Genomic DNA, 23,929 nt, shown 5'->3' on the forward strand with positions numbered 1-23,929 from the left:
AGAGTGTATGCCATACAAAGGAAGCTGGCTGCAGACGAGGAAAATGAACAGAGATATGACAGTGTATATAACCTTCTCTCTGAACGGAACCTTCCTGTCTGCACTTTGAACCTCCGGTAGAAACGAAAGGAAAGGCCGGACCAGATGGAGCACTCTAAAACCACCTCCCATTCTCGTTGATTAAATTATTCCAGCAACTGCCACAACATAGAGAGAAACACATCAGTAATAGTATGACTAAGAACACCATACATTTCGGAAGATTGGAAACCAAACTTATCCCCTAAATAAATTCAAAATTCTCTATCAAGAGTTTCCAACAATCTGCACATTCTAAACTGATTAAACCCTAGAAATTCGTAACAGTAAACATACTTTCTCGATCAAAAATCAACCGATATTTTATAACGAAGATTTCACACCTTAACTCGGAAATCGTGATCGTTCAAAAATTAACATTCAACCATTGCAAAATTCAAAATTAAAGCAATGAGACCCGAGACGATCCACCAGGAAATTTAAAAAATAAAAATAAAAAAGATAAAAACAATCAATCAATTCAAATGCATGATATCCGCCCGATCTTCGTTTCACAATAGCAATTATTCAATTTTCTCCTCAATTTCTTAGCTAACTCCTAAACTCAGCTGAGCATCAAACACGAAAACAAATCCAGTGCAACAAAATCACGACCTAAAAATCAAATTCCGAAGAAATCAACACATAATCATACAAATTCTATGATTTCAAATCACAAAACGGATCTAAGAACAATCTGAAATGCAAGACAGAGGAAGAATTTCACAAACCAGTGAAGAATGGTCGGAATCTGAGATGGATCTAATTCTCAGAAATACCCGATTTTACATTTATTTATATCGTCGGAGAGCTTCATTACTGTGACGTAAAAACTGCTGATGTGGCAGTGTTGATCACATTGAACCAATAATATAGGGACACGTGTGTATAAGAAATCCGAGTCATTGCCGGATTGGATGAATCGGATTTTTACACGGACCGTAAAATTAAAAATTGGGTAATTTTATTTAATTATTTTCTATATTTGCTTGGCAAATGAGGATTCCACGAATTAAGTTTCCATTTAAATTATACGGAGTATATAGATAAAAAAAATTATGCATATAATAACTCATTAATTGACATGAACATGTATTAACAACATACAACAAGAGTTCTTAAAATTATTTAATTCAATCCCAACACAAATCTATGTAATCCAGTTTAATAAAATGAAAATCAATTGACATTGACCACATACGTCCTAATTAATGTCATTACAAAGTGTTTATAGGTATAAATGGAATTTAATGCTGTAAATTTATGACATAAATCTCATTTGTGCAGATTCACTTAAAGCCTTTTTGCTAACGAATCTATATAGGATAAACGACTAGAGACTTATTGACTGCATTTAATTTATGTGCATCAATTAAATAGCTACTACTACTAAACATCTACTATGAATAATTTGATCTCAACTTGTACATGGGATAATATACACAACAATACAAGAAGAGGGATTTTATGCGCACAGCTAAGATTAATAGATTATCATATAAGAACAAATAAAAAAAGTGCATATTCCTCGAACAAATTCCTATAATTTTTTTTTATGAAAGTAATCCAAGCATCTGGATGGAGGAAGTAATTTAATTGCTATAATATAAAATCAATCCCATATACTATGACTTAAAAAGAAATGTGGAGTAACATGGGACTTTGGGAGTATTATTTTGGACCGAAAACTTTATGATTGCGATTAACGCTGTGTTATTTTATAATTAGGCCATTTTGGGGACGGAGAGAGGAAAATTTGAATATTGGTAACATTTATTATATATTGACGCGTTGTGCACACATAAATATATGCATGAGGATTCCAACTAATTGCTTGTCGATAATTTCCTATACTAGATAGTCTATTAATTTTCTTTTCTTATCTAGTTATAGATATTTCTCTGCAAAGACATTAAAGATGAATTCAATATTTTTCTTAGGGTAAGCTAATATTGCAGCATAATCGAAATTATCAACCAATTGAAATCAGATTCAAATTAATATACGTAATATTAGCTTATCCTAAGAAAAATATTGAATTCGTTTTAATGTCTTTGTCAAAAAAATATCTATAATTAGATAAAAAAGAAAATTAATAGACTATCTAGTAGTATAGGAAATTATCAACAACAATTGGTTGGAATCCTCGTGCATATATTTATGTGTGCACAACGCTCTATATATAATAAATGTTACCAATATTCAAATTCTCCCTCTCCGTTCCCAAAAAATGGATTAATTGTAAAATAACGTAAGTTTTAATGCGAACGATAAATTTTGATCCAAAATAATACTCCCGGTCCCATGTTACTCCCACATATCTTTTTATGTCATATTATTTGGGATTGATTTTATAGGGAGTGCGTTATATGCTAACTATTTAAATCTACTTTCCCTAACTCATCAATGTTGTGTATTAAAAATGTCAATACGGTAACATTAAAATGTCAACACATAATATCAACACATTATATTGAAGTTCAACAAAATTATGTGTTGACATTTTAATGTCACCGTATTGACATTTTTAATCATATGATAGTTATGACTTAAAAGTTAGCAATTGATTACACCCCGATTTTATATTATACTTCATCCGTTCATAGTAATAAAGTCGTTTTGTCTTTTGTGCTTTCCATAGTAATAGAATCATTTTTATTTTTAGTAAAATCAATAGCGTTTTTCCACACCTCTTTACTCTTTCTTATACTTTTTCTCTCTCCATCTCTACCTTTTTCATTTTTCACTCTATTTTCTCTTTACTTAACTTATCTAACGTAATTTTTCTTAATCTTGATCAAAAAAATGCTTTTATTATTATGGAACGGATGGAGTAGTAATTAAATTACTCCCTCCAGGCATTGCTATTAAAACAATTGAAAATTCTATTTCCATATTCGTCGAAAAACTTTTTAAAATTATTTTTATGAAAAAAAACAAGCGTAAAAAGCCCATAAAAAGAAAAGAAAAAAGGGAAAAAAAAGAAGAAAGAAAGCATGGTGAAATAGCTGCTTGTGTCTGTTGCAGCAGTAATGAGTGAGCTTGATTCCATGGCTTAAAATCTTCAACTTTTTTCAAGTGAAAAACCACAAAATCTTTCCCCAGAGGAATCTCGACTCCATCTCCTTTTCTGATCTGCGTGGGCACGCACAAAATCGCTTCTTTCCCCCTCCCTTTTTATCTTCATGAGGTCTGTCCTCCTCTTCCTTGCTTTATTATCTCTACTCGCCTTTTTCTCTAAGTTTGAAGCTCAAGCTGCACCTGCTGGTAAGTTTTCTTGATTGTTTTCCCCCAATTACACTTTTTTTTTCTGCTGAAATAGCTGAAATGAGGAGCAGCTGAGATTTGTTTTCAGTAATTTTGATAGGGTTTTAGCTTCTTTGCTTGAATGTATGTGCTTGTTTGCTGGAGGAAGTAATTGCTTGAGTTCTTTTTCTTTAAATCAGGGCCGTTGATAAAGCATTTGTCATCCCTTGTGAAATGGACTAGGTCCTCGTCCAAAGCTCCCCACCAATCAGGTAAAGCCCATTTGTGTGTGTGTGTGCGTGAAATTGCAATTTGGATATTTTGTGTGTGAAATTGCAATTTGGATATGTGTGTGTGTGTAGAAATTGCAATTTTGGATGTGTGTGAGAAATTGCAATTTTGGATGTGTGTGTGAAATTGCAATTTGGATGTGTGTGTGTGTGAAATCACCCCACCAATCAGGTAGTAGTACATCGCTAGTTTATTTAGATGTGTGTGTGTGTGTGTGTGTGTGTGAAATTGCAATTTGGATATGAGTGTGTGTATGTGAAAGCACCCCACCAGTCAGGTACATCACTTGCTTATTTAGATATGTGTGTGTGAAATTGCAATTTGTGGGATCCCATTCTGCCTATAAAGGACTGGTGGTGGAAGTGTCATATATATCTGCTTGTTGTGGCAATCTTCAGCTTTGCTTTGTTGCAGATGGTGGCAATGTGCTCCAGTTTGAGGATGGCTATCTTGTCGAGACTGTGGTCGAGGAACGAGCTCGGGGTTCTGCCCTACCCATCCGTGTCTCCCAGGATGGCGAGCTCTTTGCCGTGGATGCTATTAATAGCAACATTGTCCGGATCACGCCTCCACTATCCCAATGTGAGCCTTTTCTTTCCTCTTTAGAGGATTTTACGGCATCTTTTGTGCATTGAGACATTCATGAAAGTTCTTGATTACATATGAGCTTCCAGAAGTGTATTTAGTTCTACATATATGATTATATGTCCGTGTTCACTAGAAACAATCAGACGTGTCCTCTTTCTTGGCTTGTGAGTCTTGAAAGTTGTGAATTGTGTAATATGTGTTGGTTGTAGTGTTTGATAATGTGTGGAGGGAGAACTTTCGGTTATAGATTATGTTGCAACAAACAGTTGTTTGAAGATGTTGTATATCTTGTCATTGATGCAGATAGCAGGGCAAGATTGGTTGCAGGTTCGTTTCAGGGACGCACTGGTCATGTGGATGGAAAACCAAGCGATGCTCGCTTCAGCCATCCCAAGGGGTTACCATGGACGACAAAGGGAACGTTTACGTTGCAGATACTTCAAATCTCGCCATTCGAAAGATTGGAGAAGCAGGTTTCTGAAATGCTAATCTTACTTCTCCTGTTACTAGAATTGGAGAGTGTGACAAACGTTTAAGTTGCATCGTTATTTGTAGGTGTGACGACTATTGCTGGAGGAAAATCAAATGTTGCAGGATACAGGACGGCCTAGTGAAGATGCTAAATTCTCAAATGATTTTGATGTCGTATATGTGAAGCCTACCTGTTCGTTGTTAGTGGTCGACAGAGGAAATGCAGCTCTTCGTCAAATCTCCTTGAGTAAAGAGGATTGTGATTATGAAATCACCTCGTTTCGCCTGCAGGTATATATACTGTCTTAGAACACGAAAAAATTAGGTCGTCAAGCCAAGAACAACTGAACGAGCTAGCATTAGTTAAAGAAACTGTATCAATCAGGCTGTGACGGCTTCACATATGATAGATGGCTGCATAATGTTGCACTATTTTGCTATTCTACGCGAAAAGCTCAGCTTGTACTTATCCGATAGGCTTGTCGTTACTTGCAGATCTTCTTATGGTTGCCGGTGCTATCCTCGTTAAGGTACATTTCATGCCTTCTTCAACAAGGATTAGGTTCCTCACTTTTCTCCAAGATGGTATGTTGTCTGTCTCAGTTCCCTTAATCTATGGCCCGATTTCATTCACGAAAATGTAACATTCGTGTGTATTGCGTTAACTTACAACTGCAGAAAGAGTTTCCCAACCCAAATTCAACAAGCCACTAGGAAGCAAAGAGCTACCGACTCCTGTAGACGTCACTGCCAAGGAAGAACCCGAAGCTGGATGGCCCTCGTTCGTGCAGCTCGTCTGGGACCTTGCAAAAGTCACGGTGGTAGCTCTGACCGGCATTCTTGCTCAGTTCATTCCCTCGAGTGTCTTAAACAACATTCCAAGAAGAGGCCTTACTCCACTGAAAGACTCTCTGGTTATGCCCGAAGACGAAACTGAACCGGCCCTACCTCTCAAACAGAGGACCCCGGCTCCTCTTTCCGAAACCAGACAGGTTCCCAGCGAGAGACCAGCCGAGGCAAAACCTCCTAAACTTCGGTCGAGCAGCATGAAGGATCCATCTCTATCAACCAAGCACCGGTCTTCAAGAAGACAAGAATACGCCGAGTTCTATGGATCGGGCGAGGCACCTCAGTACGCACAGGTGAGGTCCAAGAGCCAGAAGGAGAGTGAAGCAAGCACCGCCACAGAGAGAAAGGCGGAGGAGACGCAGCTTTGGAGCACCACCGGCGCCAGTGATGGAGCCGAAGCCCGGGAAGCCAAGCCCACCCGGTACGAGAACGCAAAGTACGATCCTTACAACTTCAGGGCGAAATACTCGGGTGATTCGTATCGTTTTGATTGAATCGGAAAATGTCATTCTAGAACATGATGTGAGAGCAATGTGTTGTTATTAATGTTAAGTTGCTTTGGCAGGTAGAAATCTTGTAACAATCACATGATGCTGATGCTTTTCCTTAGTGTTATCTAATATGTATGTACAAGTTGAATGCCAGAAATCATTTGGTGTCGTTGCCAGAAATTCTTACTTCCAAAATTGGCTGATATATGTAAAGGTGTGGCCTTTATGTAGACATGTGTTTATTGGATGGTCTTCACACGATTAGGGCTATGAATTGGGTCTATTCGAATCGAAAAACGAACTGATCTAGAATTTTTTAACTGAATGGAACAAAGGTCGGAAAGATTGAAAAAATTAGTCATTTACAACCACTAAGGAATGACTCAAAAATTTAAGAATTGGTATTTTTCGGAAATTGGATGGATACGAACTTGTACATTCGCGAGGAACGTGATAGAAAAATTATCGAAGCATCGGTTTTTCCAGTTTGATTCAGTCAGTGCATGCCCTTGAGCTCACGAAACTGGCAACTGTGATCACGAGAAATGGAAGATGACAGCCAACTGCACAAAGCCTTTTTTTCTCTTTCTTTCCTTTCTAGGCTCTTTATACTTTTAAATATTTGCTTTTGTGGACAGTATTTCCCATTGAGTTGTTCATATCTTTAAAGATACTAACTCGTTGGATGTAGATGGCTCATCGCCAACCCAACTCAGTAACAACAGCTACGCCGTCTCTCCTAGTCTTGAACGGCGAAAAACAGTCCGTTTCATCTGCAGACTTGCGGAGAATGGGGTGTGTCGGATCCTCACAGGCGAAAGCAGAAGGTAAGAGAGACTCTGAATCTTGGTACGTATTACATCATAGTTTCGACCACGTTGATGATGCCGGTGCTGCCCATGGCAGGAAGCGTCAAACAGGTGAAGAAACCGAGGTCATGGAAGCATCCTCAGCCGATCACCATAAGTCAGCTGATTCAGCTGAGAGAAGAGTTCTGGGATACTGCACCTCACTATGGTGGTAGAAAGGTACCGTAGGGTCCTTTCTTTCAACGCCTCCACCCTTTCTCCGGTTGTATCTGTTTTCACTTTTCACCCTATATCGTTGTTACAGAAATCTGGGATGCACTCAGAGCAGCAGCGGAAGCTGATCCGAAGCTTTCTCAAGTGATCATAGAGAGTGCAGGGATCATACTGCAAAATCCTGATATGACAGTGTGTTTCGACGAAAGAGGTAACACAAACAGTCAAACACAACATCTTTCTCTGTGTGTGATTTCAGTATTACCTTGATTTTGAACTTGCACTGTTGCAGGTGCAAGATATGAATTACCTACATATGTATTGGCGAACCAAAGAACTTGATACGTGATTCTTGATAACAGAAGCAAAGCTCACCAGAAAATAGTCATAATCATCATTGTCATTAACCCCAGATATAGCTGACTGTAATCATATCATAGGAACAAGATACTGCAGATTTTCCATGAGAAATAGAGTGTATAGCTATATCATGTTGTTTGGTTTCTAAATTTATCCAACGACAACTTTGCTGACAATTACATATTTCTATTTTACCATACAAGTTCTTGCATAAATGATGCTGTAATACAGCAATAGCTCTGAAAAGGGAAAGTAGATGAATTCAATGATAAAGTGGGAAGGGGCTGTAACTCAATCGATTTCACATTAGTTTGTACTTGTACTCAATGAAATTGTTACCGCAATGGTAAAATTAGTACTATAAAAGATCTAAACTTGTACTTACATGATTAAGAGGATTTCACAAAAGCAATAGCATTCTATCTTAGATTCTGAATCCTTCATTTCTTCAAACCTTCTTGAAAAATGAGAAGAGATTCCCTTGCTTAGGATCCTTAGCTGCTGCCTTTTTATTTCCAGCTTTCCGGGTTGATTTGCTGGAGCAGCATTCCCTACTGCTGGCGACTTACGAGCAACCGGGGCCTAAATCGTAATCACCATGGCAAATCAATTAGTTGAAAACCCTCGGATAATCCCCTTGAAGATTAATCAAGAAAATAAACAAATTGATGCCAGCTTATGGCTCATCTTTCTTTTACAGGAACATGATTACCGTAGTATAATCATAACATCATGTGGACAGAGAAACTGTATATTACTAGCATATGAAAGTTTGAAACTACATAAACAGTTAAAATTGATGTATCAGTGTCTGGCAGCAGAATCTGGTGATAAGATGTATGAATGACTCCCTTGTAATCGACAGTTTTAATAAATATGTATAAAATGGTTAAAAAATAAAAGACATGGTAAAATGAACAAGCAAGTAAGCAGTCGTACCGGTTATTTGCATTGCTTGCTGTACAATTGTCAGCAATTTTGGCTGAATTATTATTATTAGATTTTGTATCTTGCTCCTCACCCTCCCAAACAACTTCAGTGACTGTAACAGAAGAAATATCAGAAGAAAAAAAATAGTACATGTGCAATAGTATTGAAATGAGTCCACACAATGAATAAAATTCAGTGTAAGATGTGGAAATACCTTCTCTTCCACGCTCATCAATTCGTGTCTTTACCACTTTTCTTCTTTTAGGCACATCACTAGCAGTTGCAACCTTTTCTCCCAAATGCTGGTTAGCTTTTACATGACTTTCTTTCTCTTCTTTGACCTTTGGCTTACCTTTTACATCTCTTTCTTTCTCTTCTTTTACCTTTGGCTTGGCTTTTACATCACTTTTTTCTCTTCTTGGACCTTTGGCTTATTTTCCTTCTCCCCCGAAACTTAAATTGCACTCTGTGGTGAAAGCATTTAAACTTTCTTTTGAGTATAGAGTAGACTTCTTTGGGGGATCAGGTGATCCTAGATTTATGGCATTTTCATATTCATCTTCCTCATCGGAGTAATTGAATACAACTTTTCTCTTTCTACTGCCTTCACCATTTGAGGTTCTCCTTGCACTGAAAGCTTTTCCGTCGTCATCGTCATCACTAATATCATGTTCAGCTGATTCACGAGCACAAATTTGAGCTTCCGCACTGACTGGTATAGGCAAAACAACAAATTTTAAAGGCTGGAAATAATCAGCAAACAGAAGTATTGCAGGCTGTTTTTAAACATTTTCCTGTTCAAGTGAATAACGTAAAAGGAGCTAACCAGAAGAGCCTTGTCTGGCTTTGTCAGCTTGACCAAGCAAGCATCAGGTTTAGGTGCTGCTGATGCACGACCCCACATGCTAGCTAATGAACTTCCACTGCCAGAAGACTTTTGATCATTTTGGCCCTTTTTGTTGTTGGGAGAGCGACGGGAACTTTATCTCTTTCTGATACCTGTGCTAGATCTGGCTTTACATATCCTTCAGTTTTACAGCATTTGAACCAGCATTCATAAATTTCTTCTGAATAGACTGTGGGCAGCTAAAAGCTTGAGGAATAGAAGGGGTTCCTCCTACTGTTCTCTAACAGATGAATTTGAAACCCCAAAACCTATCAGTAAATTTTACCGACATTAAATTTTCTGTTTGTAAGCGTAATCCATTATAAATGAGGATACATTTGTACATATTTCGATAACGAATTCCTATTTCATTGTAGAAAAGGTTTTAATTGTACATAGTAGAGAACTAGAGATGTTTGGAACCTGTTATCTCGCAAACAATTATCAACAGTCAATGGCTGCTTAAAAAGATCTTCAGCCTGAACAAACTCGTGATTCCAAAGTATTGCTGGATCCTTAGGGAGGCAGGGCTGTATACTGTATACTTGAACAGAACATTTTCCAGCGAACTTTTCCTTGCATCTACACATAAAACGAATGTGGCATTTAGTATTATTTCTACTATGAGCATTAGTCCAAACTGACTGAAATGAACATAGTATTCAGAAGGAAGATGAAACCTTGGCATTTCAATATTGATAACAATAACATACACGTTACATAGTGGACCCTGAGGGTCAAATTGCATTTTCCCAAGATCATTGATACGTAATCAATTCTGAATCAGGTCTAACCTATACATGTGACTCAATCAAGTGAACAACCAGACATAGGACTACTAAATGAATCTATCAACATTATTGGTTTGGAACCAGCTGACATAAGAGATACAGATTTAACTGTTACCACTGCAGTGACCATAAAACCCACAAGGATCGACCAATTACATTAGAAAGCAAAAAGTAAAGCCTCGATATGTGACAAGCAAGTGAACATAGAAATCATAGTTTCATCGAGGCATAGTAAAATGGAGATCGTTATAGGTTTTATGCTGATGAAACCTTTTGCAGATTTACACAACACTCTGTGGAATCACCTGAAAGCATATGACTGGGGACAAGCCTTATATGGTAGGTTGTAGGGTTATTCTTCAGCCAGCCAGACAAAGAGTAAATCACTGCTAATCCATCTCCATGCTGTTCAACGAACTCCTCTAGCAATCTAACACCCCAAAAAATCCATCAAAATGTCACCACATCAAACCAAATAAAACAACACAACAAAAAAGGATGCCACGATTAACTTGCTATATACCTCTTTGCAGCATTGGAGGAAACCGAAAAATTCCGACTTAGCCATTTGTATGAAATCTGAACAAAAAGAGGAAGATGATTCTGTGATGATTCTCAATGAATGAAACTAAATATTCAAAATTCACTCCAAAATAAAAATCTAGAGTGAGTTTCTGAGACTATTCGACCACAATTCAGCAGATAAAGTGAAAAATCGAAAAAAAAAACGAAAACACAAGCGTTCAATAAATAAATTGAGAAATAGAGGGTTTACCACTTGAAGCCTATCGGAGACGAGGGGCGAATCTCTTCCAGCATTCCGAAGTGGCGGTTTCGGCCATTTTTCGTCTGATTAAACTGATAATTTGCCGTCGCCAGCTGAAAATCTCGAAGACGAAGGGAACTGCTTTTGCTGCGGTTTTCCCTCTCAAAGGAGCTGTCTTTGATTTCCCGCCACAACTCGGGAAATTTTTAGGGCTTTTTGGGAAAATAGATTTCGTACTTACTGTTACAAAGATAGAGTGATGTAGCTCACGTGATCACAATCGCACGTGACGGATCAAAATTTTGTTACATTTTCTATTAACAAAATTAAGGAGTAATATATTAACAAAAAAAAGGAACTACAAAAATTGGTATTAAAATTAAAAATAATATAGTATTTTCTTAGTCCATAAAGATTGCTTATTTGATACACAAGTTTTAAGAAATATAATGAAAAGAAGTTAAAAAAGTAAGTTGAAAAATGTAAAGTGAGTTACTTTAATATATTAGTTTTATAATAAAAGTAAAGAGAAATGATTTGGGAAAAGAGGTCCACTATAAAAAAAATGGCAAAAAATAAAATAAAAAAACTTTGGGATGAACGGAAATGGGAAAAAAAAGGACAATTTTTCTGGGACGAGGGAGTATTAACAAAAAGAGTGAACTACATAAATGGTCTACGATCTTTCACTTACGCATAAATTACTGATCTTTATTTTATATTTTTGGATCTATAAATCCACATTTTTTGACATGTAATTTTCACCCAAAATCCTCTAAATAAATTCATTTTTCCATTTGTGTCATAAAGGGTATTTTGGGTATTAATAAACTAGTATACAAAAGTGATATTAATATCTTCTCTCATTCTCCTCACTCTTTATACTATTATTATTAATCAATATTATCATTATTATTTTGATATTATAAATTAATAATTAATTTATTTTTAATATTATTTAAATATATTATAAATTAATAATTAATTTATTTTTTTAATATTATTTAAATTATTTAATCATAATTATAGATAATTATATTTAATTATTATAATAATATATTACTATAATAGTAAAAAAAACAGTAGTAATTAATAAATAATAACTATTATTTTATATTAAATTAATAACTAATCAATATAGTCTTAAACAAAATTTAAAATTGTTAATTGTATTCATAATGATAAAGAGTTGAATTTTTTAGTTAGGTGTTTCACCCAAAATAAGTATAAATAATTTAATTAAAAATGCTCAATTAATTTAATTATTTTAAATAATTAATTTAATTAGTCGTTTTGTTATTGATTTATCTTATGAATGCAATTAGATATATGTATGAAACACTAAAAAGAAAAAAGAAAAAAAGAGAAAAGAAAAAGAGGAAACATAAACTAAGAAGAAAAAAGAAGAAGAAAGGAAGATAAAATACTAAAAAGAAAAAAGACAATGATGAAAAAGAAAGAAGAATAAACTAAGGAAGAAAAAGAGAAAGAAGAAAGGAAGAAAAAAATCACAAATTCGGTTCTATTTAATTGAAATTTCCAAAAATATACTCCATAACAAAAATCACATATTTGTACTAGGGTTATTTTTGTCATGAAAGTCAAAAACGATACTCCCTCCGTCCCAAGATAAGTGACTCAAATTCCTTTTGAGACGTCCCAAGATAAGTGACCTATTTCCTTTTTGGTATTCTCTCTACTTTTTCTCTCTCTTTATTAACTCTCTTACTTTATTCACTTTCATTTTACTAACAAAACCTCATTTCCTTAAATCCTGTCGAAAATTTTGTGGTCACTTATCTTGGGACGGAGGAGTATAAAATAAAGATCACGTATCATTTTAGTGTGAAAGTGAAAGATCAAGATCGTTTATGTAGTCACTCTAACAAAAATTATACTCCATTAATCCATAATTAAATGTCACATGGCGTGAGTTTTAAGAATTTATTTGATTTTATAAAATAAAGTAGAAAAAATTAGTGAGATGTGGATTCTACTTTTTTGGAGCATATTGGTTTTATTACTGTAAAATATGAGTGGAATTAGTTTGTAAAATGTATTTATGTATGGTCCTATTTACTAAATATAGTAAAAATGAAATGAAACATTTATAGGCTAACAAACGAAAAATAAAAAATGAAATATTTTAATAGCAATCTGAGAGTGTATAAACCTAGAACCATATTCCACTAATTTTTTTCACCAATTTTTACCTTATCCGAGTCCACTCATTTTAATTAATTGTTGAGTAAGGGAGTAATTTAAACAATGAATAATGTGCACGGTGTAAAGTTACAAATCAATAACGTATTAATGGAGTTCCTTTTTTTTTTTTTTTAATTATCTGAACCAACCAATTCTTGTTTTTTTAATTGTAATTTGTGATTATTATTTGATCTAAAACTACTTCAAATTTATTTGATCTAAGCCTACTCGTTTGCGTACTTTCAAACCCTTTCATACAATTTTTTTCCCAACAATAATTACCCTTTATTTATTTATTTATTAAAACAATCCTTTTATAAAATACGATTACTTTTTTTCCTAACAATAATTACCCTTTCATACAATTTTTTAAATTACAAAACCAATTATTTTCAATTATAGGTATACAAATGCGCTCACACTTTTTAATCTAAAATTTTGTTACTTTTAACAAAACAAAACAAAATTAAATAAAAAAATATAAATAGTGTAAAACCCCAGAACACTTCTTCTTCTTCGCCAAAAGGCCCAAAACCCAGAATTTCATTCCACTGCAAATTCTCCAATTCCTGCTATATTTCCTCAATGATTTCGCTCAAAATCATCCGCACTCTTCATGTCACAAATCATACTCTCACCTTCATTTCATCCAATCCTTCCAAATTTACTCATTTCTCTTCAATTCCCCACCGCCCATTCTCGCGTTCGGCTCAATCCGCACAAACCGCCGATGAACAGACTCGCAGTTTCGCTCAACCCTTGAGCGGTTTCTTCAGAAAAGTCCTCTTCGGCAATGAAAGTGCCGACATCAATCGCGCTGCCGCCGAAAATGCGGAGTCGGGGGAGACAATTGTGGCGGAAAAGCTGCGAAAGCTGGAGGAAGAAATTAGGGATTTGAACGAGAAAAAGTGCGGGACGGCGGAGAATCTCGAAATTGTTAATGAAGAGAAGGAAAAGGGGCGGAAATCTGATTCTGCAATCGCGCCGAAGACGAAGAAGCTCAGGTTATCGGCATTGTTTAAGAAATCGAAAAAGAGGTCGAACTCGAAATCAGTGGCGGATTCGAGATCAGAATTGAAATTCGTGGTGGATTCGAAACCGAAATTGAAACCGAAACCGGTTGAGCGAACTGCGTTTGGGATGGAGGATCCAATGGTTCACAGAGAGCTCTCTCCTGATATGAGATTGTTTGCTGAGCATTTGTATGCGAAAGGATACTTGAAGGATGCAAATTTCATGAACCGAGATAGGTTTGATCCGATGGATTTCGAGGTCAGTTACGCCCGGGAGTTTCTGAAGTTTGCTGCTGTGAAGTTTGGGGAAGATCATCAGTATATTTCAAGGTATGTAATTAGTTCAAATCTTGAGCTTCATATAAAGCTACTCTGTTTGATCTGATGAATTCATGAGTTAGTTCAGTTCAGCTTAGTATCAATTGAAAATGCTGGTAAATGGAGTAATTGAAATGGTGTGAGATTGAGCAATGGAATTTTTTTGTAAATGGAATTAAAGATTGGATATTGATGATGATGATGATGATGATGATGATGTTGGTTCTCTTATTTGGTGCATCCAGTAATCTTGAGGTTATCAAGTTCGATTTTTGTGTTGTTTTTCTGAATTTCAGGGATATTACGATGCCTTAATGCTCTTCTAAGGTTTTGACGATGTAGTCGGTCTTTTAAGAAACTAAAGATTATGCTTTTGATTACCTTAAGTTGGAATACACTACAAGAGGTATCAAGATTTTCAGTGTTGATGTGAAGGATCTGTGGTTATATGTCATATTTAGTGAAATTTGATGTTATGATTTAGTTGTATGGTGCCAAAGTTTAAGATGCAGTGTTTACTTTTGATCGTATCACTTGCACGCAGAGTAAAAGAGAACCTAAAGAAAATTAGTTTATGTATCTTAAGTGCTGCGATTGGTTGTATGTATTTGCAATTTCGAAGAAGCGAGAGATTGATGAACATTTAAATCAACGACTAAAGAAAGTTGCTACTTGGATTTATATCGACTGGTGATCGAGTCCTGACGTGAAAATCTTCAATCATGATTGTCTTAATGCCTCCTTCTCTGAAGAAAATCTCCTTATGTGACTGTTCTACATTATTTGAGCAACTCATTTGAAGCAGTGGATCTGTTTAAACTCATATTTTCTGTCAGAAATCTTATGTCCTTGTTAATTACTGTCACAGATGGTTGTCTGCTGGGGATTTAAAAAAGGTAGCCCTTTTGGGTGTCCGTCTATCGGGCAGAAGACTGTTTATGATGCTAAACATATTCGCGCTTTCTTCAAAATTGACGAACCCAAGGCAAGTTTCTATGCTATAGCATGCTTAACTTAACTGCTCTTGAACTTTGTTAATTCTGTTAGTTTTTCTTCCTCGTTCTGCCTTTAGGTTTGCCAAGCATGCACGCTGAAAGAGTCGTGCAAGCATTCAAATAAGAGTAATAAGAAACATTCGACCAAGTTATGTTTGGATAGTGTGATGAAGGTCCTCGTCATGTATGCCATGGAATCTGTCCCCCAGAAGTTGATCGTGCCCGAAGATGTCAGGAATTCTGTTAGTCGGTTACTAAAGGAGATAACGAGTCTTTCTCAAGAAAAGCCCTGAGGCTTCCCCGACCATTCGTGCACTGGCATATCAGATAAGTCCAGTTTGATTATATTGCTCCCTTTTTTGCATGCTGACCGAATAGGAAGTGTAGGATGTTGCACACTACGAATTAGTAGTAGATGCAGTCGGTCACTACACAACGTGACGTTTTCTATAAATGCCGGGTTTCTAAGATATTTGGTGCGAAGGAAACGCAATGGTTGCTATATGTTGAGAGGCCTCATTCTTGTGAGCTCCTTGTGTTTAGATTTTATAGGATTCTTCTTCAACATGCTTATTCAATCTGCAGCTCCACTTTCTTGAAATTGTCTTGTTTCTGTCATGTAAGATAATTAGGTTTTTAGATTTTATTTATCTTAGTATTGGAAGATACATGTGACACTGGATTACCTTCATGTTCACTCCTATGTAGTTGATTGATTGGGATTTGAATAAATATTTATTAAAGTATATGACATTTTTGATAAACCAGGTTTGGAAGGTTTTGGTAGATTTAGATTAATATAAAATCTTTCTAACATCACAAATATAAATTTGAATTTAATGTTTCTAAGAATGCGTTTTCAAGATATCAACAAGTTTGGACAAACAAACCATCCAAGTATTCCCCCCTTTCCTCTTTACTAATAGAATGGGACACTGAGCTACCAAACCATGGTCCATCCATTAACAACCCACTTCCCCGAACGCCTCCTCGTCCGCCCCATCGCACTGACAGCTGGCGCTTGAACCGGATTGCACCTTGCAGCATCCCCACCACCGAGCTCATGGAGGGCCTCAGAGTCGGGGAGGCTAGCGCACAGCAGCGCCAAGTTCAGCATCTCCATCGCCTCTTCCTCCGAGTACCCCGACCCAAGCCTCGGGTCCACGAGCTCCAACAGACTCCCTCGTTCTTGCAGCACGTACGCCTTCACATTTCAAGAATGTCATCAAATGTAGACAACTACATGAAAAGAAGAAGCTTGCTTACCCAATCAAGAAGGTACAAATACTCCTCTTCTGGCCTAAAACAAGTGTTGCTCTTCCCACTTACGATCTCCAGCGCCACGATCCCGAAGCTGTACACGTCCGCCTTGTCCGTCAGGTAGCCCCTCATCGCGTACTCGGGTGCCATGTATCCTCTGCAAACGTATTTCATATTTTCATCCACATTGAACTCATTCTTGGCAACATGATTAGCTAGAAAGATAGCTTACACGGTTCCAGCAACGCGCTGCTGATATGCGTGTTCCCTCCTCACCAAGCTTCGCCAAACCAAAGTGGATATCTTGGCATTCAGATCTTTATCTAGAAGAACATTAGTTGCCTTTATGTCCCTGTGGATGATCTTCAGTCTCGACTCTTCGTGGAGATACGCAAGCCCCTTGCAATCCCTAGACATATCCTTTTCCTAGTCGACCACCCGAGGTCCAGCCTCTGTTCCGGACAACCTTAAACGAACAACCATAGAGTCACACCACCACCAACAACATACCCACCCGGGAAACACATACTTAAAAAAGTGCCCGGCCGAGACATTTGCGGGGTTTCTAGATCAATATCAGCTGGTTTCCCGATGCACACCCAAAAGAGCCTGACAAGGTTAGGATGTTAAAGGGCCCAAATTCACCCCTTTTTTGGGAATTTCACTTTTTCCCTTGCTTTGACCGGGGCGAGCGTTCCCATGGCTGGCCATTACAGGGCCCCTAAAAGGGAACGCTCTTTGTTACCCCTCACTTCGTCACAAGGAAAGAACAAAAGGCTTATCTTTTACTTACCTTATACACACCCCCAATCCCCCTTCGCCTATCTTGTTAGCGTTATCAAAGTTTTTTTAGCTTCTTTGATCTCTTTTAAAGTAAGTAGCCATCGAGTCCTGGGGAGTTCTGCATCAAGAACTAATGATGAACTTGAAAACGGGTGGAGAGACTGCAGTTTTATTACCTTTTTTCGCCCCTTTTCCTCCGACAACACAAAAATCAACAGCACGGCCGCAGCAGAAGGGGGGACGATTCCAGAATGGCTGGGGAGCCCGGTGCTAACATCAAAATCCAAGGAAAAAAAGCCAGTCTCGTGTTTATGCAGAGACAAAATGTGGACGGGGAAGGGTCGGGTTTGTTTCGGCGCCCAGCGTGGCAGATATCAACGGCCAATCCCCTTTGCGGAATGGCGGTCGCCCCCTTTCCCGCCAGTAAAAGGGATCCCCAAAACGTGCCACCTTTAACGAAGCATCAAAGTCTCTATATATCCTTTCCTAACACCCTTAGTTTCCCTTTGCTATGTTGAAGTCCGTAAAAACCACGCCCCCTGCAATGGAAAGTCGGTATTTGGAAACAAGCCAAGTGAAAAGCAGGACACCCCTTACTTGTATCGCCAAATAAAAAATCCTTCCCCCGGCTGCAAAACTTGGAGTCATCGGAGAAAATTATTTCAGCGAAATGGAGGGTCTCTATACATTCCTTTAAGCAAAAGGGCCCTATACTTAAGTGAAAAGGCGAAAAAAAGCTGTTTCATAAAATTTATGCTTTAAAACATTGGGGTGTTGTTTTCTTGTTCCCCCTTTGTTTCCCAAAGAGTGCTGCTGTATGCCCATTTATCAGTGGATTCAAAGTATGGACCTGCATCGGTTTTCTTCTCTTGATTTTTCCTTCGAAGTTAACCTTTTCTCCTCCGCAGTTTATGAATACCGAGGGGTCTGGGAAAAACAGCGAAAAAGAGTAGTCGAACATGGAGCCTAACAAAAAAGTTACATGAGCAGAAGGACTTACAGCCGGGGGTTTCTTTTCCCCAATGAAGGTCTCGTTTCAAACACCAAAAGTTTTGTAAAAATGGTTCTTTTCGTTAAAAACAAGAGAACTGCCACGGCAATAGGGAACAAGAGGAACTCACGATTTCCGATGTATTTGAAATTTAAACTAAATTTTGCAGACACTCAAGGTATTTAGTCCTACTGTTAAAAATTTAATCGTTTAAAAAACGGGAAAGACACAGTGGAAAACCCTTTGGCAGCTTCCACAAAAAAGTTTGAACGTTTGATACATCCCCAGTTCGTTTTCTCGTTTTTTAGTTAGTTATAAATTTCCGTTCCTGATTTTGATATAAGTCTCACATATTTTGTCCATTAGTCCAAGCAGGTATCTCTCCCCAAAGTTGTTAGACAAAAAACCCGTAAACGAACATTGTTAAGACAGAAAAAAAAGATAGGAAATCGTTAATATACGTACATGAATCTCAGTTTTTCTAACTCTCCAAACCTGCCTGGGGTTTTTCCATTCAACATGTTGAAACTGAGGTCACTGTCAAATATAATTGGATTTTTATCAACATTTTTCTGAAAATCGGACACGAAATGATCTGATAAGTACTTCTGATGTGAGAAGAAAACAAACTTACAGAGTGTCTAGTTGAGTCATGTCTCCTAAGTACTCAGGAATCGTGTCGTTGATCGAGCAATTTCTTAAAATCCTGCATCACGTCGACGTGAGCATCACTACCGCTGAGAAAAACTTAATCAGTAGAAAAATATGTACTCACAAATAAGCCATGGCTCTCATCCGCTGCAAATTGGGGAAACTCATGGCTGTTCCCTCAAGATCGGATATCCTCCTGACGATAAACGATTGTTACAATAAAGGAATCAAGAGCAAACAGATAAAAGAACTTACAGATCTGTCAAGTTTTCCAAACACGATATTGCTGCAGGAATAGGCCCCTCCATCGATGTCCCTTGCAAGTCTCTGCAACGATGAATCATACCTAAATAGTAAATACCATAAAGGTCCGAGTGAAGATTGGTCGAAAGAACCAGACTCACAATCTCGTAAGTTGGCTCCACTTTCCAATGAAATCGGGTTTTTTCCCCCGACATTCTGCTCCCGTCTATCCTACTCGAAGAAAACATCTTGCAGTTTAATCTTAGTACAATGTCAAAGTTCAGTCTGCAAAGAAAGTGGGCTTTTTCGTGTTTTGGCTTATTTTTATATAACTTACAAATCTGTCAAGTTCCTTAGATTGCCAAATGTCACCGGTATAGTTCCACTGAAGTTGTTCGCAGAAAGCATGCTGCGAAAATCAAGAGACGAAGACAGATATGATCAGTACTTTGCTACTAGAATGGTTTTGGATGCTTCATAAATTATGATCAGAATTCTTACAGCCTCTTCAGGTTCCTCAAACTTCCAAGATTCTCCGGTAGATTCCCTTCGAGCAGATTATCTTCCAAGATCCTAGATTTCAGACAATGACAGATACTTGAATCTGAAACATTCTTACACATAAAGTAACTTGCATTTTCACTTACAGTTCTTTGAGAGTGGTAATGTTTCCGATTTCAGCCGGGATTTCACCACTAATATGGTTTCCAAGAAGGGACCTGTGATGAAAAACTCGGTATCCAGGCTATGGCCGTGGCTGGCAGAATTCTCGAGGTAGGAAAAGAGGGATAAAAACTTACAACGTTGCAAGTCGAAGCCGGCCAAATATTTTGGGAATCGATCCATATAGGTAGTTTAGAGTGAGATTCTGTAGTAGAATAGTACTATAAAGATCGAATTTGAATGCATACACGATGACCAAGTACATCAAATGTCGAAAATTCAGTAAAGATGTCTCACAGCTCTTGCAGATGAGGAGTTTCACAAACTTCTCGGGCAAAGTTCCTGTCAAGTTGAGACCCTCAACTGCCTGCATACGTGAACGAAACTATGATCAAATGAGGCAGAGCCATCTAACATAACAGCTAGCAATTTGGACAATTTGGCATTAAGTAACGAGAGAATGGACTCGATCCGTTGCATGTTTCACTGTACGAATCAATGTACGTTCAATCAGATGTCTCAATACACGGGAGATTCGTTCTAGAAAGCATATCAAGACATGGCTAAACCTCCACATATATGAATTTTTCGATTTTGTATTATATTGCATTATAACTTTTTACAACATATATACAAGTAATGAGCATATAAGATAGCAAGAACATACATGTGAGTAACGTGGCATACGGTGCTATTGTTAAACGAACAGTCGCACACCACACTGCTGTACACATTCCTAACCCCTTCAGTGAAGTTAAATCCACCATGGCAAGAGCTTTGATTTACGTAGTCCCAATAAGTGTTTTGTAGCTTTGAGGATATTGTCTGAAGAACATCAACTGCACCAAGAACTAGCATAGATTAGAATCCAATTTGAGAAAAAATGTTATGCATTAAAAAATCAAATTTTATAGTATTTTGTAAACAAGAGGATTTTGCCTTCATCTTGAGGCAGAAGTTGGGACTCAAAATCAGAACTAGAGTTGCAAGAACGAGAATAATTTTCTCCATAGACTCCTCAAGAAAAGAGGTGGCATAGAAAAGAAAAAATCGAAAATCTCTGTTATGGTGTCTCAATTTCAACTTTTGTACTACTAGTTTTTTTAAATAATTTTTCTTTAATTTTAATTTGTCATGTTTTAGCAGTATGATTTTTTATATGTTGGTTTGAATTAGTATTTGATTATTAGGATTACTTAATCCAGCTACATAATCTTATCAGTAAAAGTCAAATTTCAGTGATAACTATAGGACTCATAATGTTTTTTTTGGTTGAAATCCACTTAATTTTGAATAAATTATGGATGTTGTTTCTATTTAGTGGCATTTCGTATTTACGAAATCAGTAATAAACTATTGGTAAAATGGGAGATTTTGTGGCTAGAAATCCAGTTTAGTTGAATAAATGTTCTTAGTTAATGATTAAAATTAGTTGAAAGTTTTGAGAAATGAATACTAGCTAGTATATTCTCTATCATATGTTTGGAAAACATTAATTAAAAATCATTGTGATTTTTGTTTCAATTTTGTTTCTATCACGTATTAGTAAGATGACAAAAATAAATAAATAAATAAAATATGGTTGAGGCATTTGTGGAAAATATTTCATAACCTTTCGAAATATAATATTTTGACCATGAAAATGCAAAGAAATCAACACGAAAAATAAACCTCCCATAAAGTTTATAGCCCATATTTCCTTATAAGATGGGCATTAAATTTTATTCCCTTAATATGTTTCTTACTAATGTTAATATTCATTAATAGAGTAATATTTCGAATTATTTGGAAGATTTTATTTAGTTCTTTTTTCTTCCTTTTATCGATGGGAAATTTATGTAGCTTTAAATCTTAAAGTAAATTCGAGATATTAAAAATTCAAAAATGGATGTTTATGGGTTTGGAGAGAGTGGTGGGATTTATTCGTTTTAAACCAATAGACCTTATTATTTACATAAATATTAAAATTAATACTCCCTCCGTCCAAAAAAATAGGGCAATTCGAAGTATATTCAGCTTTAATGTAGAATTCAGAAAAAAAGAAATAAAAAGAAAAAGGAGTATAAAAGTAAGTGAAAAGTAGTATTAGTGGAATGATGTGTAGGGTTATTATTTGTTAAAACTTTCCATAAATGAATCGCTTTATTTTTTGCACATAACCAAAAATGATAAATATGTCTTATTTTTTATGGACGGAGAGAGTATGGTTTAATCAAAATTGATGCTAGTTGTACTTCTATATAAATACAAATTTATATTTTCCAATATATTATTTGGATAAATTAAGGACAAGTGCCCATTTTACTCATCTAAATCCAATCTATCATAAACATCAAATTGAACAATCAAGAGTTTTACAATTAAAATCAAATAATTGAGCAAGTGGAAGAATTTAATTGCATAGGTGAGTTTGCCAACAGGTAGTCAAACATGTAACATGTATTCGATTAAAATACTTTTGATATAATAGTGCACTTTATTCAATCAGTCTGCTGTAGCCTGTATGTGCAAGATGTTAATGATTATTTATATATGCTATAATATAAAAATAATAACGAATTCAGGAAACAGATATATATGCTATAATATAAAAATAATAATGAATTGGAAACAGAACTTGTAGAATCCAGCATAGTAAAAAGACAATGGTGAATGTGGTGACTTTGGCCACTAGAGCGGGAGCGAACGTAAAAAATATTATTGTAAGGACTATATGTTCAAATTTTGGATGATACAATAATTTTCTTATATTTTATCATTTTGGTAGGGACTTTTACACATTATAACACACAAAATAATAACAAAAATTATAAAATTATACAACTAAAAAAATAAAAAATAATTTGGGAAGGGATAAGCCTCCCCCGTGCCTATGTGTTCTACCAATGCACTAGAGTCTGATCGACAACGATTAGTGTAGTTTTCTTATATCACGATCGACAAACTTGGATTAATTAACTCTCAAATACACCTATATATGTCTCAGTATAGAAATGTACTCTCTATCCACGAAATTACAAAAACTAGAACACATTGTGAATTGAGATGTTTTTTAAATTGGAAAGTAAGAGAGAAGGAAAAAAGTAGAGAGTAGTGTTAGTGGAATATGAGATCCATATTATTAAGATAGAAGAGAAAAAAGTAAGAGAAGGAATTAAAAAAATAAGAGAGAAGTAGTGTTAGTAGAATGTGATAGGAGAAGTTGTTAAAACTTTCCTTTTTTAAACGTCTTTATTTTTCAGTGACAACTAAAATGACAAACGCTTCTATTTTTCGAGGACAACCAAAAATACGGAGAAGTAATATTTTAAATAAAATCACTTAATGGTAAAAGAAGTCTATGTCAACTTTTTTTCATCGAAATTTCCAAACATTGGAAAGCCAATCTTTCAAACATATTCATATATGAAAACTAAATCTATCTTTTTTCTAGTTTACTCGAATTCTACTTAAAGGTGCGATTTCATGCATGCACACTAACACTGTTTACACTATTGCCTTTTTGCATTTTATTTAAATAATTATGTATAAGACCAAATTTCACACGCAAAAAATAATTAATGAAATTCAAAACTTCTATTTCTACATAAGTTGGTTCTGAAGTCAGGGAAATTTCACTAGAGATATAGAATTGACTAGCTGAGAAGCATATTACTGAGTTACAGATGAGATTTTTTATATTATTGAGATTTTCTTCCTAAATTTAAAGTCTCAAGTCTCAACACATGTAAAAAGTAAGATGAGATTTTCTTCTTAAAATTATTGTCTGAACACATGTAAAAAAGATTAGACAAAGAGTTTGGAATCTTGAAACTAAGTCAAGTCAATGTTATTTCCTTTTCTTTCAAGTCAACGTTTGTGTTCGAATATTTTAATGTGGCCCTAACTGGCTAAAATTTGAATAATATGATAAAAAAATTGTAATCATGTGAGAGTAAACAAGTTGACAAGAATTTGCTGTAGTTCAGTATCTACATTATATAGATGTGGATGGTTAAACTTAAATCGAAAGAGAATCACAAAAATAGACCGAATTGG

The 23,929-nt window shown here is 36.0% G+C and overlaps 1 protein-coding gene, 1 long non-coding RNA gene and 2 pseudogenes across 2 annotated transcripts; 2 read left to right on the forward strand and 2 right to left on the reverse strand.

The window, feature by feature from the left end:
• The first annotated feature begins 3,131 nt into the window (after nucleotides 1-3,131).
• On the forward strand, nucleotides 3,132-6,244 carry LOC125199761 (annotated as a pseudogene).
• Nucleotides 6,245-10,300: 4,056 nt separating this feature from the next.
• Nucleotides 10,301-10,804, reverse strand: LOC125199756. The gene is made up of 3 exons (XR_007172629.1): nucleotides 10,779-10,804; nucleotides 10,527-10,582; nucleotides 10,301-10,433 (listed from the first exon to the last, which is right to left on the reverse strand). It is a non-coding gene; the product is annotated as an uncharacterized LOC125199756 (long non-coding RNA).
• A 2,701-nt stretch (nucleotides 10,805-13,505) lies between these two features.
• LOC125199757 lies at nucleotides 13,506-16,046 on the forward strand. Its single transcript, XM_048097663.1, has 3 exons — nucleotides 13,506-14,317; nucleotides 15,174-15,290; nucleotides 15,378-16,046. The coding sequence occupies exons 1-3, from the start codon at nucleotides 13,560-13,562 to the stop codon at nucleotides 15,397-15,399; spliced, it is 897 nt and encodes a 298-aa protein (XP_047953620.1). The 5' UTR covers nucleotides 13,506-13,559; the 3' UTR covers nucleotides 15,400-16,046.
• Nucleotides 16,047-16,167: 121 nt separating this feature from the next.
• LOC125199755 lies at nucleotides 16,168-20,749 on the reverse strand (annotated as a pseudogene).
• Between the last annotated feature and the right edge of the window lie 3,180 nt (nucleotides 20,750-23,929).

The sequence above is a fragment of the Salvia hispanica genome, unplaced genomic scaffold (genome assembly GCF_023119035.1).
Source record: "Salvia hispanica cultivar TCC Black 2014 unplaced genomic scaffold, UniMelb_Shisp_WGS_1.0 HiC_scaffold_660, whole genome shotgun sequence".
NCBI classification, from domain to species: Eukaryota; Viridiplantae; Streptophyta; class Magnoliopsida; order Lamiales; family Lamiaceae; genus Salvia; species Salvia hispanica.